At 39.6% G+C, this 14,857-nt stretch overlaps 1 protein-coding gene across 1 annotated transcript; it reads right to left on the bottom strand.

Moving 5' to 3' along the window:
• Nucleotides 1-1,175: 1,175 nt before the first annotated feature.
• On the bottom strand, nucleotides 1,176-10,117 carry opn7a (opsin 7, group member a). Its single transcript, XM_026150078.1, has 6 exons — nucleotides 10,065-10,117; nucleotides 7,698-7,785; nucleotides 6,066-6,228; nucleotides 5,845-5,972; nucleotides 4,307-4,641; nucleotides 1,176-2,778 (listed from the first exon to the last, which is right to left on the bottom strand). Exons 2-6 carry the CDS (start codon nucleotides 7,783-7,785, stop codon nucleotides 2,137-2,139), a joined length of 1,356 nt encoding a protein of 451 aa, XP_026005863.1. The 5' UTR covers nucleotides 10,065-10,117; the 3' UTR covers nucleotides 1,176-2,136.
• Between the last annotated feature and the right edge of the window lie 4,740 nt (nucleotides 10,118-14,857).

Raw genomic sequence — 14,857 nt, forward strand, 5'->3', positions numbered from 1 at the left:
ATTCAAACTCGTGTTTTGATGGACTTTTTAATGAATTACCGACATGGTGCTAGTGTACTTTTGCAAATCAGAATTTTTTTCTATGGGGAGTTTATTAGATAAAGAACATCAGTCCTTGAAGTTGATGGTTTAGTGATAACGCTCTGAGCTACAAAGGCACATATACATACTTATATTACATACAAATGCAGATTTAGTTTCAGATTTGATGATGTTTAAATAGTGCTCTCTGGGTCTGTAGACTATCTGATTATGTACTTATGTACACAGGACATAAAAGGAAAAACATGGGAGGGAGCAAAAGAACCCAACAACAATATTTTATTTAGATGAAGTTGTTGTAGAGTCCTTGGATGACCTCATGTAAAGGAACATCAGCCATGAATCTAAAAACGAAGCTTTATGTAAATGGTCTGTTTGGTCCTGAGTAACTGTCCAGATTCAGATTCACATTACCTTTACAGAAAAGATTCAACCACATCCCAAAGGTGCTCTACTGGATTGGGATCTGGTGATTACGGAGGTCATTTGAATACAGTGAATTCACTGTCATGTTCAAGAAACCAGCTTGAGATGATCTGGGCTTTTTAACATGGTGCATCAGGAGATGGGTTCACTGTGCTCATAAATGGATGCATTTTTTAATTTAGGTGAGCCTGTGTGAATTGTAGCCTGTTTTCTGTTCTTAGCTGGAGTGACACACAGTATGATAAGGCCATCTGCTTCAGTGTTCAGAGATGCTCTTCTGCATACCTTGGTTTTAACAAGAAGTCACTGTTACCATAATGTCAGCTCATAGCAGACCAGCTATTTTCCTCTGACAAGGCATTCTCACCCAAACGACTGCAGCTCACTGGATACTTTCTCTTTTTCAGACCGTACTCTGTAAACCAAATAAAATCACCTGTCTCTCCTATTCTCAAGCTCAGTTTAAACTTCAGCACGTTGACTTGACCATGTATTGAATAGCTGCCATGTGACTGGCTTATTGGGTATTTGCATGACAGAGCAGTTGAATACATATACACCGAATGAAGTGGCTCATGAGTATATACAAGTAAAAAAAAATATTGTTGCATAAAATATTGAGTATTGAGTATTCTCTACTCAGACTGATTTGAAGTTTGTGTTATTGAGTTAGACTGTATAATAACTTAAAAACAGTATTATGCACAAATATTTCATTTTCTAGATCACATACATAGATAATTCACAAAGCACCATCCACTATTACAGTACCTGCAAGTGGTCAGTGTAAACACTGTTTGTAATGTTACAGTAAAGGAAGTGCTGACTCTCAGTTTCTATCTATACACAGGGGTGTGCTGCTGTGATAAATAATCAAAGGAAAAACGATTACCTTGCAAATCACAAAATACCTTTTATACACAAAGCCATGATTATAAATAGCTTAACTCAATATTGCTATGGGATAATGATACGTAGTATAATATAATAAATGCCTCCCAAACATGCTAAAGTAATAAGTTGGGTGTGTCATACATGCTGAATCTCCAAAGGTCAAACTAAAGTTTTTCTTCTACCTGGAACAAATGACTAATATTTTAATAGTAAAAGGCTGGCAGCTATTTGCATAGCACTTCTCTTAGAGTGCATAATTTCACCTTTAACTGGAGGGCACTGTTAGCCAGAAGAATAGTCAAATATGAACAACAAATCCTAGATATGTAAAGCCTAGAAAGTAGAAATGAATTAATGATGATTTTGAACATTTACAGAGAGACTCCACTCGTCTGACCTAGCCAATGTGGAATCGAAATGTAGGCGTGTTTTTTCCATCAGTGCTTGGAAGAGTGTTTGAGGTGGAGGAATATTTTAATGTATTTTACATATTTAGCTGCACTGAAACCCAGAGCAACACCTAAAAAGTGAATACCTTCAAAGTATCTGATAAATTTCCCTGGGAAGTTATTTCAGTTGGTGGAATCCCCCCAAGAAAGTCATCCGAGCCATGCAACTTGGCACATTTTTCATGAATAGGAAGAGAAGTTAAAGAAGCATAAATAAATAAATAAATATATGACATGGTTGTTGCTCAAACACTTCAGGTATGTATCATTAATGCCTGAAAATATTGATACAGTTTGTGAATAAGCTCACAAATCTAAACAAATATCAGGGCCAGGCCACTTTTGCATGCCTTTGAACCATCTCCAGATTGATACAGAAATTATTCGTTTCTAAAGTTCTTTTCCCCCATGAGGTGGCTATAAGGGATTTCTCTTTTCGGCACTCACTTTTTGCGTTCTGCACGTGCGTTAGAGGAACTGGAATGTCTCGATCTTGTGATAACTCTCTACTGGCAGCTGGCTTAGTGACACCAAATATTTGAGGGCTGTGTTTGAAGCACTCAAACACATCCTTGCCCTTCTCACAGCTCTGACCCTTTAATGTCACTATTGGTGGTTGAGCAGCAGAGTTGGATGAAGCAAAGTGAATGGTCTGTCTGTGGACTGCACGAAGTCTGACCCTGATCTTTGGCTTTAAGCAGCACTTTACTTGGCACTGGCTGCAGATGCAGCCCTTCATAGAGACCTGGCATAGTGCACCCAGATCGCTGCATACCATCCTGCGGAAGTTTGGTCTTAGCATCAGGTAGATGATCGGGTTGTAGATGGTGGAGGACTTTGCAAACATGGCTGGCATGGCAAATGCCATGGGAGGAATGTTTTCGATGTGTCCGAAGGCAGCCCACATGGATACGACAGCATATGGACTCCATGCCGCAAAGAAACCAATGCAGACAGCCACACTCAGCTAGCAGGAGAAAGAACACAGAAAGTGTAATTCAACATTTCTTTTCACCAAATCCAATTAATAAAAAAAAACAAACACAACTGTAACACTTGTCAACTTTCCCAACTATCTGAAAAACATTACCTTATGTCAGAATACTGGATGAAGAAATCACTTAAATACAGGTTGTATCACTTAAATATAATATGTGTGACAGAGTGAAGCAGGCTAAAAGATCCTGAAAGGGTTACAAAGTTCATGATTTAACAATTAGAAAGAGACTGGGCAAAAATGGCATCAATGGGATAGTTCCAAGTTTAAAACCACTACTGACCAAAAAGAACACAAAGACTCGTCTCATATTTGCCAACAAACATCTCGTTGGTCCCCAAGACTTTAAGGAAAACTGGACTGTGGGCTGATGAGACAAAAGCTAAGCTTTCTTGAAGGTTTGAGTCGTATTACTGCATAAGAGTAACCCAGCATGTCAGAAAAGGAAGACAGTAACAACAGTAAAATATGGTTTAGTTTTGTATTGTTTACTTCCCCTTTCTGTAAATAAAGCTGTTTTTTGAGTTACGTCCCATTTCCGTGAGTCTGCTTCTGGGTTCTCTCCTGCCTGCACACAGCTGGTTTCATGACACTAAGTATGACAAATACTTACAAAAACCTACAAAATCATGAGGAGCAAATACTATTTCACAGCACTGGAAACAAACGGCTATTTGTTGTAAAAACAAATTTGAATAATGGTGTCCTTGGAAGAAAATGAAGACACACTTTTACATTTTGAGATTTTCTTCCATGTGTTTTTGTGAGCCTGTGCAATCACTGCTGGCCTTCCCTGTATTTAATTTTGTGCTTTTGACACCCCCTGCCATTCTCTCTAGACTGTGGTGGAAGAAAAACAAAAAACAAATTTAAAGAAAAAAGCTGGGTGAGGAGATCTACCACTATACCCCCATATGAACAGTTTGTATTTAAAAGAGAACATGCAGAGGCCACAAAGATTTAAAAAGCATTCTTCTCACTCCTCATGATGAGTTTTTAAAAAAAAAAAAAAGAATCTCAGATGTTCTTACAGAGAAGAGAATATGATGATTAATCAGCAAAGGCAGCAGTATCCATCACAGTGAAAACAGAACTTCTCTCTTAATGAGAAACTGCATCATGAGGGAGATATATTGAGGTCACTGTCAATTTCTACAACAAATCGAGGCGAGGAACTCTAAACAGGACTCTTCTCTCTAAGGCAGTGTTTTTATAAGCTACCCATAAACCCTGGCCTTTCCACCAATAACTGGGTGATCACACTATGCACGTTTTTTTGTCTTCCTGCACTTTAATTTAAAATTGAAAGTGCAGGTGAAAAAAAACTGCAGGTATGAATAAATTGACTACATCTTTAATTTTTTACTTATTACTTAGTGATTGGCGAGCACTGTATAATCATTCAGTATAACATATTTAAACACATAAACACACATTATGGGGAGAACATGGTAAAGCAGTCCACAGAAGTGTTTAAGTGAAGTTTACCTTAACCCACCTTAACAATAACTATCTGGATGCTGCTCATGTGAGTCGGCCTCAATGCATGTTGCTCCATAGTTCTGCGAGATGCATGCACTGCGACCAGGATTCCTGTGTAAGATGCTAAGATAGCACAGCATGGAAGGATGTAGCAGAAGATGAACAGTGCCACAGTATAAGATCGTGCTGTGCTGAGTTGATTGGACAGGCGCCAGTCAATGCAACAGGCAGTGCCGTAAGGCTCTGGTCCATACTCCCCCCAGTGGGCCAGTGGGGAGCATGCAAACAGCAGGGCGTAGACCCAAGCACAGGCAATAAGCAGACGGCCATGAACAGAGTTAAACCTGTTTCCTGTAAAAACAGACTGTGTTAATATTTTATGATGTGAATGTGAGTTATTCTTTATGACACACAACTGCATTTGTGGATCAGTGCATTTTTATACTTTAAATGATAGTATGGTAAATGATGCTTTACCATGTGAAAAATACTCTGTGTGCTCTAAGATGCTTATACTCCATAATCTAGTTAATATACAGCATAGTGCTGAAGAACTGCATCTGAATTCACAAGTGTTTAGCTTTTCCCAATGGCTTTTTTGGACTTCCAAGAAAGGTGTTTTTATTATGTTGCATTCCTTTGCATTCTGCAACTGACAGACAGTGATTGGACTACTGTTAAAAGATAACATAAGGCAACCTGAAGAAGTTCAAATTTTTGCAATCTCTACACAGGCTTGTAAGCCAGTCTGCTGAAAGAGCGCCTCACAGGAATGCCAGTTCTCCTTCCAGGAGGCTAATTATGCCTATTCTCATTCATTGGCAATGGCCTGTTTCTTAAGAAGTGAAAATGGTTAAACATTTTTCAGAGAGAGCTCAGTCCCCAGAGAAGGTTCTGTGCATATCCACAGCATTTTACAGGTCTTTTTTTTAATTTTAGTTTGGTGATAAGTAGGCTGTACCAGTTTCACTGGAGTAGTAAAAGTACATTGGGTAATTATACAGACTGCTAATTTCCACAGGAGCTCAGGTAGAACATAAAGAGGTTAGGTGACTCGAGGCCTCATTAAGCTGCAGCAGAAGACAAAAGATGAGCCCTCTAAAGCAATCTAAGTTCATCAAATGACGAGTGATGTTACGTCAGCCTTATATACTACGCAGATATTATGTCTGTCAGTGCTGAAAATAAAATAAGCACTTATTTAAATATGCAAGGTTAAATATTACAATTTTAAAGCAATTTATGTGAATATCTCTATTTGTAGGCTCATACTTTAAAATTTAAAATTACTTTTGTCCCAGCACTGAAAGAAATGCACTTTTTTGGGATGGGGACCAAATAGAAAACCCAGCTGCGCAGTGTTAACCAACATCACAAGCAGTACTTATTGAGCACAGCCCTTTGACTTGTCACTTAACAAAGAAAAGCTAATGTGCAGTGCTTTACAGAGGGCTCATTTCCTTCCACAGATAAATCAACACTCAGCCACTTGGGGATAGGGTAGTTAATCCCGTGTCATTTCACTGAGCAAAAACAGCCTCTTTGAAGACTTACCGTAGAGCGGATAACATACTTTCACAAAGCACACCATGCTTAGCAGGGTTAGAGTGGTCAGACTGCAGATGCCAAACAACATGCCACAAAATGCGTATACGGAGCACACCGTTTTCCCATACAGCCACCTGTGTGGGAGGGCGTGAGAAAGAGGACAGCTCAAAGCAAAGATATAGCTCAAAGATCAATGATTGAGAAGGAGTAGGCGCCAAGTTTTGTACCTGTGGTAGAAACTTGAAGTTATCGCCATGGGGTAGAGGGACAGAGTCAGGCCCAAGTCGCTAACAGCAAGGTTGATGATGAAGTACTCAGCGGGTTTCAGGACGTTCTTTTTCTTGTAAGAGATGTACAACAGTGTGCTGTTGCCAAATAGTGAACATACTCCTGCAAAAATAAACCAGAACAAAAACCCTGAATGTGAATAAAATACTGATTTGATGGTGACAATGGGAGGGATTTTGTTTTGACTTTTCAGAAATTGCTTCATCAAATTCGCTGTCCGTTTAAAACAAGACAAACATACTGGATAATATGCTTTTTGCCTAGAATACATTAGATATGACTTTTATATCTGTCCAAAAAACATAAAGCCACATAATAAAGTAAATACATAAAGTGCATTAATACAAACACAACACAAAGTGTACTAGATAAAGTGTACTACAACGAAGCACCAGCATGATGTGCTCAAACCTCCCATTCAATCACATCCCAAAGGTGCTCTACTAGTTTGATCGCATTGGAGGATATTTCAGTACAGAAAGCTCAGATCATGTCCAAGAAACCAGTTTGACATGATCTGAGCTTTCTGACATGGCAGTTTATCCGCCTGAAAGCAGCCATCAGGAAATGTGCTCATAACGGGATGGACATGGTCGGCAACAATACTCAGGTAGGCTGTGAAGTTTAAACGATGGCCAGTTGGTACTGAGAGGCCCAAGAACAAAATCTCCCACCCCATTACACCACCTCCAGTATCTAATACAAGCCAGGATGGATCCATGCTTTCATGTTCTTTATGCTAAATTGTGACCCATCCATGCCATCTGAATGTTGCAGCGGAAAGCAAGACTTATCAGATCAGGCAGTGTTCCTGTTCTTAGCTGACAGGAGTGACGGTGCGGTCTTCTGCTTCTGTAGCCCATCTGCTTCAAGGTTCAACATGCCGTGTATTCTTCATAAACCATAGAGGTGGTTGTGTGGGTTGTGTCCCAGTAGATCAGCAGTTTGTGAAATACTCAGACTAGCCTGTCCAGCACCAACAACCATGTGATATTCAAAACCATTTAAAACAACTTTCTTCCTCATTCTGATGGTTGGTCTGAATTTCAGCCGTTCATCTTCATCTTCATCATGTCTACATGCACGAACAAGCACATGAACAGTAGTGGCCACAAAGTGTATATATAACTTTCAAAGTATTATGGATCTACAGAATAATAAGAAACTCACACTTCTACTGTCTTACAGGCATAACACTGGATACTGCTTTATCATATTTACCTAGCAACATATACAAATACATAGAATTGCTGATGATTCTGTAAAATATTAAATGTAGAGTATCTTCATTAATACTGACAAAATCACTGGTTCTATATATATATAAAAAACACACACACCATGTATGACATCTGTGATACAAACAGTAAATGCAGATGGATGAGTACACAGTGGGTGTGGGTATATATAGGTGGAAGTGGAATGCATAACACACAGTAACACAGTTAAAAATAAAAGTGTACTTGCAAGGCTTCGCTGCAGGATGCCTTGCTTCATGCTGCTATTCATTTCAGCTTGAGCAGAACTCAGAGAAAACTCATTGATAGTATTGTAAACTAGATTTAACTCACCAAAAACAGAGTAGACCACGGCCACGGTTATATCCAGTGGTGCCGGTATGCTAGAGTGGAATGCAATGTCTTCATTTAACAACCCCATCTGTAAACAGATTTTAGAAACTTTTCTGTTAACTGTTCTCACATATTGCATGTGCGAAATTTCAGACCTTCTGATTGTGTCTTATGAAAAATGTATCCAAAACTGTGATGTTTTTGTAGAACTTCACATCAAATATTTTAGTCTTTCAATGCAATAAGTAGATGGTTTTCACACATTACCTTAAAGTAGCTCTTACACTAACTGCTCAGAGCAGACGGGCCCAGGTAGAAAGAGCCATGTCAACACAGGGGAGCTTTTAGCACATTGGACTAATTACTATATAGCTCCACAGACCACCAGTGATGGAATGGAACCAGGTACATTTACTGTAATTCCATAATGTGAGGTATTGCAGTTTCATAGCTCTTTATACTTACCACCCTACACAGGCAAGTGTACTTTTTATCTCATTATATTCATCTGATTATTTACATTTTTCATTATTTCATTTGAAAATTAAAAAAATATTCAATACTTTTTTTTTACTATTTTGAAGTATTTCACTATTTAAGTTTTAAAAAGCTCATAGAAGAAAAACAAGCAATTGGTATAATTAGTACATGTTTTGATTAAACATCTGGATGTAAAGTAGATAGATTTCAAACAAATGATGACATTTGATGTGTAAATAAGGAACTTAAACAGTAACATGGAATAAATCTAGAGAGAGACCCTGAATTTTGTCACATTAAAACATTGACAATGATTTATATTATAAATGTAAGATTAATTATACACATGTAATGTTCTTCAACTGAAAAAAAAAGCTGTTTCATATACATATATGGAATTATGTCTTTCATAAGCTTGTGTCAGAGGGGACTAATAAAACAATAACAAAATGCATGGCTGTGTAATTCTTTTCAGCATCGTAAAATATTTGGAGGACCTGTGTATTTACATGCCTGTATAAGCTGCCAGTATCATCAGCACTCCCATTTTTCATGCATCCATTCTGCTTCAGCAACGAAAATCAGATAGTGACCGACAGGTCTAAATCAATAGATGAAATCAGGGTCAATAAATAAGGTGTATCAGGAAAATACATCTCCAACAGACCCGTGAACAACACTGCAGAACTGCTCTACTTTTCTCTGCGAACCTTAATATGTGCAATTAAAACAATCTCAATAATAATAGTGGTTGTGTTCATGCAATCCTGATGTTTACTGTTCATGTCAAGCACAACAGTCTGACGCTAGATGGCAGTTGTGCTACAAAAACCTACAGTGTGTAACGTTTAAGGTTTACATCAGGTTATTCGAAAATAAAATAAAAATAATTAATGTCCATAAACTATTCATTAATTATTATTTTAATATGAATGCAGTGACAATACATAATTTGGCGTGTGTACCTTTCATTTGTGAAACTGCAAACGGCTGGAACACGTGAAAAGACAAATTTAGCGATGGATCAGCAGAGATTCATCAAATCCAAAGTACATCAAAATAACATCATCAAAATATAGCCGCCTCCTGCAGCTCAAGTATTGCTCAAGTTACTGTCCTTAACAGATCACAGATGTGCCTGAGGCACGGCCGGATAAAAGCAGTAATTATAATCCAGCTCCGTGCGTAAAGGCGCAAACCTCACAGAGGCGCACCGTTATATACGCTTTATTAGCTCACAAAACTGCAAACCCGTCTTGTTTATCACTGATTTTTTGGGAGCTTCAAACGATCACCTCCCACACATTTACTCACCTAAGAACAGAGAGGAGTTTGCACTGTTAAACTTCTCCATGCTTCCCCCCTTTTTCTTCTCTCAGAGATAAGGCAGGTGGTTTGAACAAACACGGATAGCATCATTTAGAAGCACTAAGGGTAATTAATTAGGGTAAATTAGGTAAGTTTAAATGGAGTGTAGCCTGTAGAATTATATCCATTTATGTTTTTATCGCTTATCTAAGCAGGACGGCGGTGGGATGGAATATGTCCTAACCGAAATCAGATAAAAGGAAAATGCACCCCTAACGAGTGATGAAAAGCTGAATCTTTGTGATATTAGTGTTGAAAAATCATCCAGTCTTTCTGTATGAATTTCACCATTTTTCAGTTTCACTTAAACTTTTGCATGCTATTCAAATGCTATTCAAAGAGCATCTAAAGATCGTTCAGCGCCTGTCTCCCAGCCCAGCAGGTCAACCAGTTGCAAATAAACTTTTACAGGTTTGGTGGTTTTCATAACAAATGGAAGTCAACATTGTCACAATTTAGACTTACATTTCTGAGAATTTTGTCTTTCGTTTGAGCTAATTACAATACATTTCGTCTTACCTTGTGCGTTATCACACAGGCTGGAAATGAGTAGTCAGTGAAACGATACCAGCTTCATTCACTACAACAGGCTGCAGCGCCAGTCCTCAAAACTGCACCAATCAATGACGTCAATACGGTGGGTATATCCTCAAGGGGGCAAAGGGGGCACTGGTCACTAAAGCTGAGAATCCTCCCACCTGCAAAAAATTATTTCTCAGTGTAAAAGAAAAAAATCTTGCAGGAAGTGAAAAAAACATGTGAGTAGACTATACTGAGGCAGATGACGCATCAGGTGGTTAGGTCCAGAGACCGCAAAGGAAACAGAACTGCAGTAAGGGGGTGCTAACAGTTTTGGAGCAATATGTTGGGCCATTATTATTAGAATTATATTATATGTTACATCTCCAGCCAGCACACACTGCACCTGATCCATACAGCACCTCCTGCAGGTGGTGGGCATACAGGAGGTTGAGCCAGTGTCCCTTTTTCGGGATGTGCCAGGTCGGGCTCTATTGACTAAGGACCGCCCATCATACTCTCGGTAATTGGCATCCTCCTTGGGCACCCTCCCTGGGCCTGGCTCATGCTTTTAGGTGCTCCACCTGGGGACTCTATCATCTTACTCAGAGACTTTTGTACAAACCACAGTTTGCCCATAACAAACACCATATTTGAACATAAGGGTGTCCATTAGTGCTCGAGTCGATGATTGATTTAGTAATTGTATCATCAGATCTGCGGCCATATGTTCTGGACGCTCAGGCGAAGAGAGGTGCTGAGCTGTCAACTGATGACCACGTGGTGGTGTTCAGCACCTGCATTCTTGAAGCTTCTGCACTGAGATGCAGCTGCAAGGTGGTTGGTGCCTGTCATGGTGTTCTGCTTGTAGACAAAACAAAGGTGGCACAGCTTGTGCACATACAATTTGGTGATCAGCACTTTCAGCCAGCCAGACTTTCTAAGAAGTGGTTAACTTCTTTAAGTCCTAATTTCCATCCTTGTTTCCTTGCACAAAGCTGTAAACTTTTGGGGGTGAGTAGGTTAAATCAGAATCTTTATTGTTCCAGCACTGTAGTTATTTTGTGGTATTAGCTTCATTTAAAGTCTGTGAAATTCACTTTAAAAGTTAATAGTTGCCAATTTCAGCAATAGTATGCTGCTTTTAATTAGAAATCAATATTGCATGCCCCCCAGAAAAGGAAACTTTTTTTTCCACATCTTAAAGGCAGGAATAAATTATCCTCAAAAGAATTACACTCAGTGAAAATGTTGCCTTGGGTGCCACTAGTTCTTCTTTTTTCTCACATGAATTCTCTCTCTCACACACACACACACACACACACACACACACACACACACACACACACACACACACACACACACACACACACACACACACACACACAAAAAAAAAAGCTGGAGATGAAAGCTCCATTCGAGGTATAACTGTGTTCTAAAAGAATTAATTGAGATGGCCACTGAGGGTAGGGAGAAATTAATGTCCATGATGGGATACAACAAGCCAACATGGACATCAAAGTAGTGAAGAAAGATTACAAAAGAACCACTTAACACAAACTTTACCTGATCACGTAAAGCCATACTCTGCATCCACATTCACTGACTGCAGAGGACTGGGTAGAATATATTAGGACATTTTGATAATGATGCTGTGTGACTCAAAATGAAATTTTTTCATAGTTAAACAACATTTGAGATGTCACACCACATGGATACTTTATTTGTTTTTCCAATCTTTTATTGTCCAGTTTTAGTGAGCTGTGTGATTATAGCTTCAGTTTCCTGTTCTTAGCTGAAAGGAGTGGCTGCTGTTGCCCATCTGCTCCAAGCTTTGATGCACTGTGTATTCAGAGATGCTCTTCTGCATACCTTGTAACAAGTGGTTATATGAATTACTGTTGCCGTTCCTCTGCTCAAAGCCATTTACCCATTTATCTTTGACCTGTGGCATTTTGAACTTTCTTTGTAAACACCAGTGAGGGTTGTGCGGGAAAATCTCAGCAGATCAGCAGTTTCCAAAACAGTGAGAGCAGCCCATCTGACGAAAACAACTATGATTATTATTCTTTTTTTTTTTTCTTTTTTAGCCATCAGGGCTGGGGGGCTGGGAGGAGGTGCTGGCTGTCAGACTGGGGTCTGGGATGCGGGGCCTCCCTGCTACTGCAGATAAGGAGGTGGTCCGCTTGCCTCCACCCCAGAGAGAAGGGTTACGCCTGTGGCCCGGCTGGGCCCCTTTCGGGGGGTGGGATGCCCTCAGGCCTCTGGGCCTGAAGCTCGGACCTCTCTGGCACAGCTGGCTGCCGGCAGAGCCCGCGGGCACGCCACTGCAACCCCCTCTGGCCTCTGCTCCGTAGCTGCGGGGTGACCTCTCCTTTGGGGCTCTACTCAGCTCTTCCCAGGAGGGTGGCACGGTTCCCCCCCCCCCCCCCCCCCCTTTGGTGGTCCTCCTCGGGTCCTTGTACTCTGGGGCCTCTGGATATCTGGGGCCTGGATCTCCTCCATACCTGCTTCATACCCTGGTGGACGGGGCTGTGGCTCCCCACACTCCCTAGAAGATCATTACATGGAGAAACCTTTGGAATACAAGCATGCTGATCCACACAGGTATGCACACAGGTGTACACACGGGTGTTCACAGACGCGGACTACAGCTTTCTTGGCTGCTGCCTCAAAGCACATTGTGCGCTGTCTATCTTGCGTGCTGCACAATATCGTTTATTATTTAGTATCTACTGTTATCTACTGCTAGCTAGTTTATTGTGATGGTGCCGTTTTTTTATTATGTTGCTCTTTGTTGTTTGCTTTCTCTTCTGGTTTTTTTTTCTCCATACAGGTGATCCAGGTGTTTGGTTTTTTGGGGGGTTTTTTGGGGGTTTTTTTCTTTTTCTTTCTTCCCCCCCTTCTCACCGTCTCTTCTCCCCTTTGGTTTTCTTTCTCTCCCTCTCTTTCTTTCATTCTTTCTCCCTGTCCTATCCCCCAGTCATGTCTGTCCCGTTTGTAGCAACTGAAAATAAAATAAATTCATAATTATAATAAAGGTCAATCAAATGGACCAATATGGCAAGGCCATGATGATCCACTTGGTAAAATAAATCCACTTGGCATCTTTCTTAGCCTTAAGACAACAATTCTGATGGCTAAAGATCCAAACGGGACACACACAAAAAAAAACTATGATTATTATTCAATTATTCAAAGTAATTTAAGTCACTTATCTTCCTCATTCTGACACTGGGTTTGAACTTCAGCAGGTTGTTTTGGTCATGTCTATACACGTCTAAATGCACTTAGTAACTGCCACCTGATTATATATTTGTTAATGAAGAGCTAAACAGGTGCACCAAATAAAGTAGTTGGTGAGTCTACATGCAGCAAATATAGATTCTATTCAGGCTTTACAGATGCATTATGTATGGGCAGAAAGCTTAACTTCATTCAAATTTATAAACATAGAATCTTCTTTATGACAGACAAGAATTTACCACAAAAGACAACTCATACAGTAAACTTTTTTTAACAGTGCTGTGCAGATACCTCCCACATGAGTGGATACACATGAGCCTTTTCCACACAACCAAGAAGCTGTCCACATACCATCATCTATTGTCTTAATGTCACAAATTAGGCATTTTCTGAGATGTAATACAGTGCTAAAATCATCTGTGGGAATTGACAGCGCTGCAGACTTCTGTGTTATTATTGTTAATTTTCTGCATCCGGGAATATTTTTTGCATATAAAATATTACCTCTTTGCTGCCTGTAAGTCACAGGACAAATATGGCCAGAGTCGGAGGTGCATCAGTTCAGCTCCATTAGTTCTATCTAACCCACAAACTCCTCTTTTAAGTAATATAAAGCAGCAGCCAAGAAATATCAATATGTAATCACCATAGCTGAAAACTACCAAAGCACACAAAGGCTGCATGAGTGTGACAGCTTTGTGATTGCCTGGCCCTGTTTGGCCTAGTTCCACTGCAATCAAGGACAGTGAAATGCACTCGAAAAGAAACGACCCTTATCAAGGACACATGAATGTGTATGTCCGTACAGCAATTTCTTTGCTCAAAAGTGGTAAAGAAAAACTTTCATTTGGAAATTGCCAAAGTATGTATGTTTTCTTAATGCAAGGAACCACGGTGATCCGAGCAAGGGGCCTTTAGCTTGCTATATTGCCATCTGCAGGATGGTGCAAGTAAAACACCCGAGTCCTCTAGTACAACTTGCATCCTTGATTGAACAAAATAAAGCAATCTTGCAGTTTGACCTGCACATACAATTGTAAATATTCCATTTAAAGGTGATGAAATGAATGATTTCTGCCATTTTCATAACTGTTACAATAACTGTGGCAATAGCATTCATTTTTAGTGGTCTGGAAAAGTAATTTTGCAAAAGAAGTGAGATCTTTATGCTTTCTGATAACAATGCAGCACAAAATGATTGTATAATAGGTTAATGTGACTGTACAACTAATGATGTGGCAATACCGGGTTTCAGTCACATATTTTAAGAATTTAACTAAACATATACAAAAGTATTACAGCAGCTATTAGAAAGGGAGAAGAAGAAAAAAGGACTGCATTTGTGACGGTTATTTTCAAAGTTGCACATTACTGCTTTAAATGTTACCAGTGTTTGCATTTATCACTATAATTTCCATATTTTAAAAGGGAAAGTGAAAACTATTCATGATTAAACAGTTTGATCTGGTGCAGAAAACACAGCTCGCTGAATATGAAAGAGTGGGCTTATCACTGGTTGCAGACGGTTACGTGAGGTTTCATGCATC

This window comes from Astatotilapia calliptera, chromosome 18, assembly GCF_900246225.1.
Source record: "Astatotilapia calliptera chromosome 18, fAstCal1.2, whole genome shotgun sequence".
Lineage (NCBI taxonomy): Eukaryota > Metazoa > Chordata > Actinopteri > Cichliformes > Cichlidae > Astatotilapia > Astatotilapia calliptera.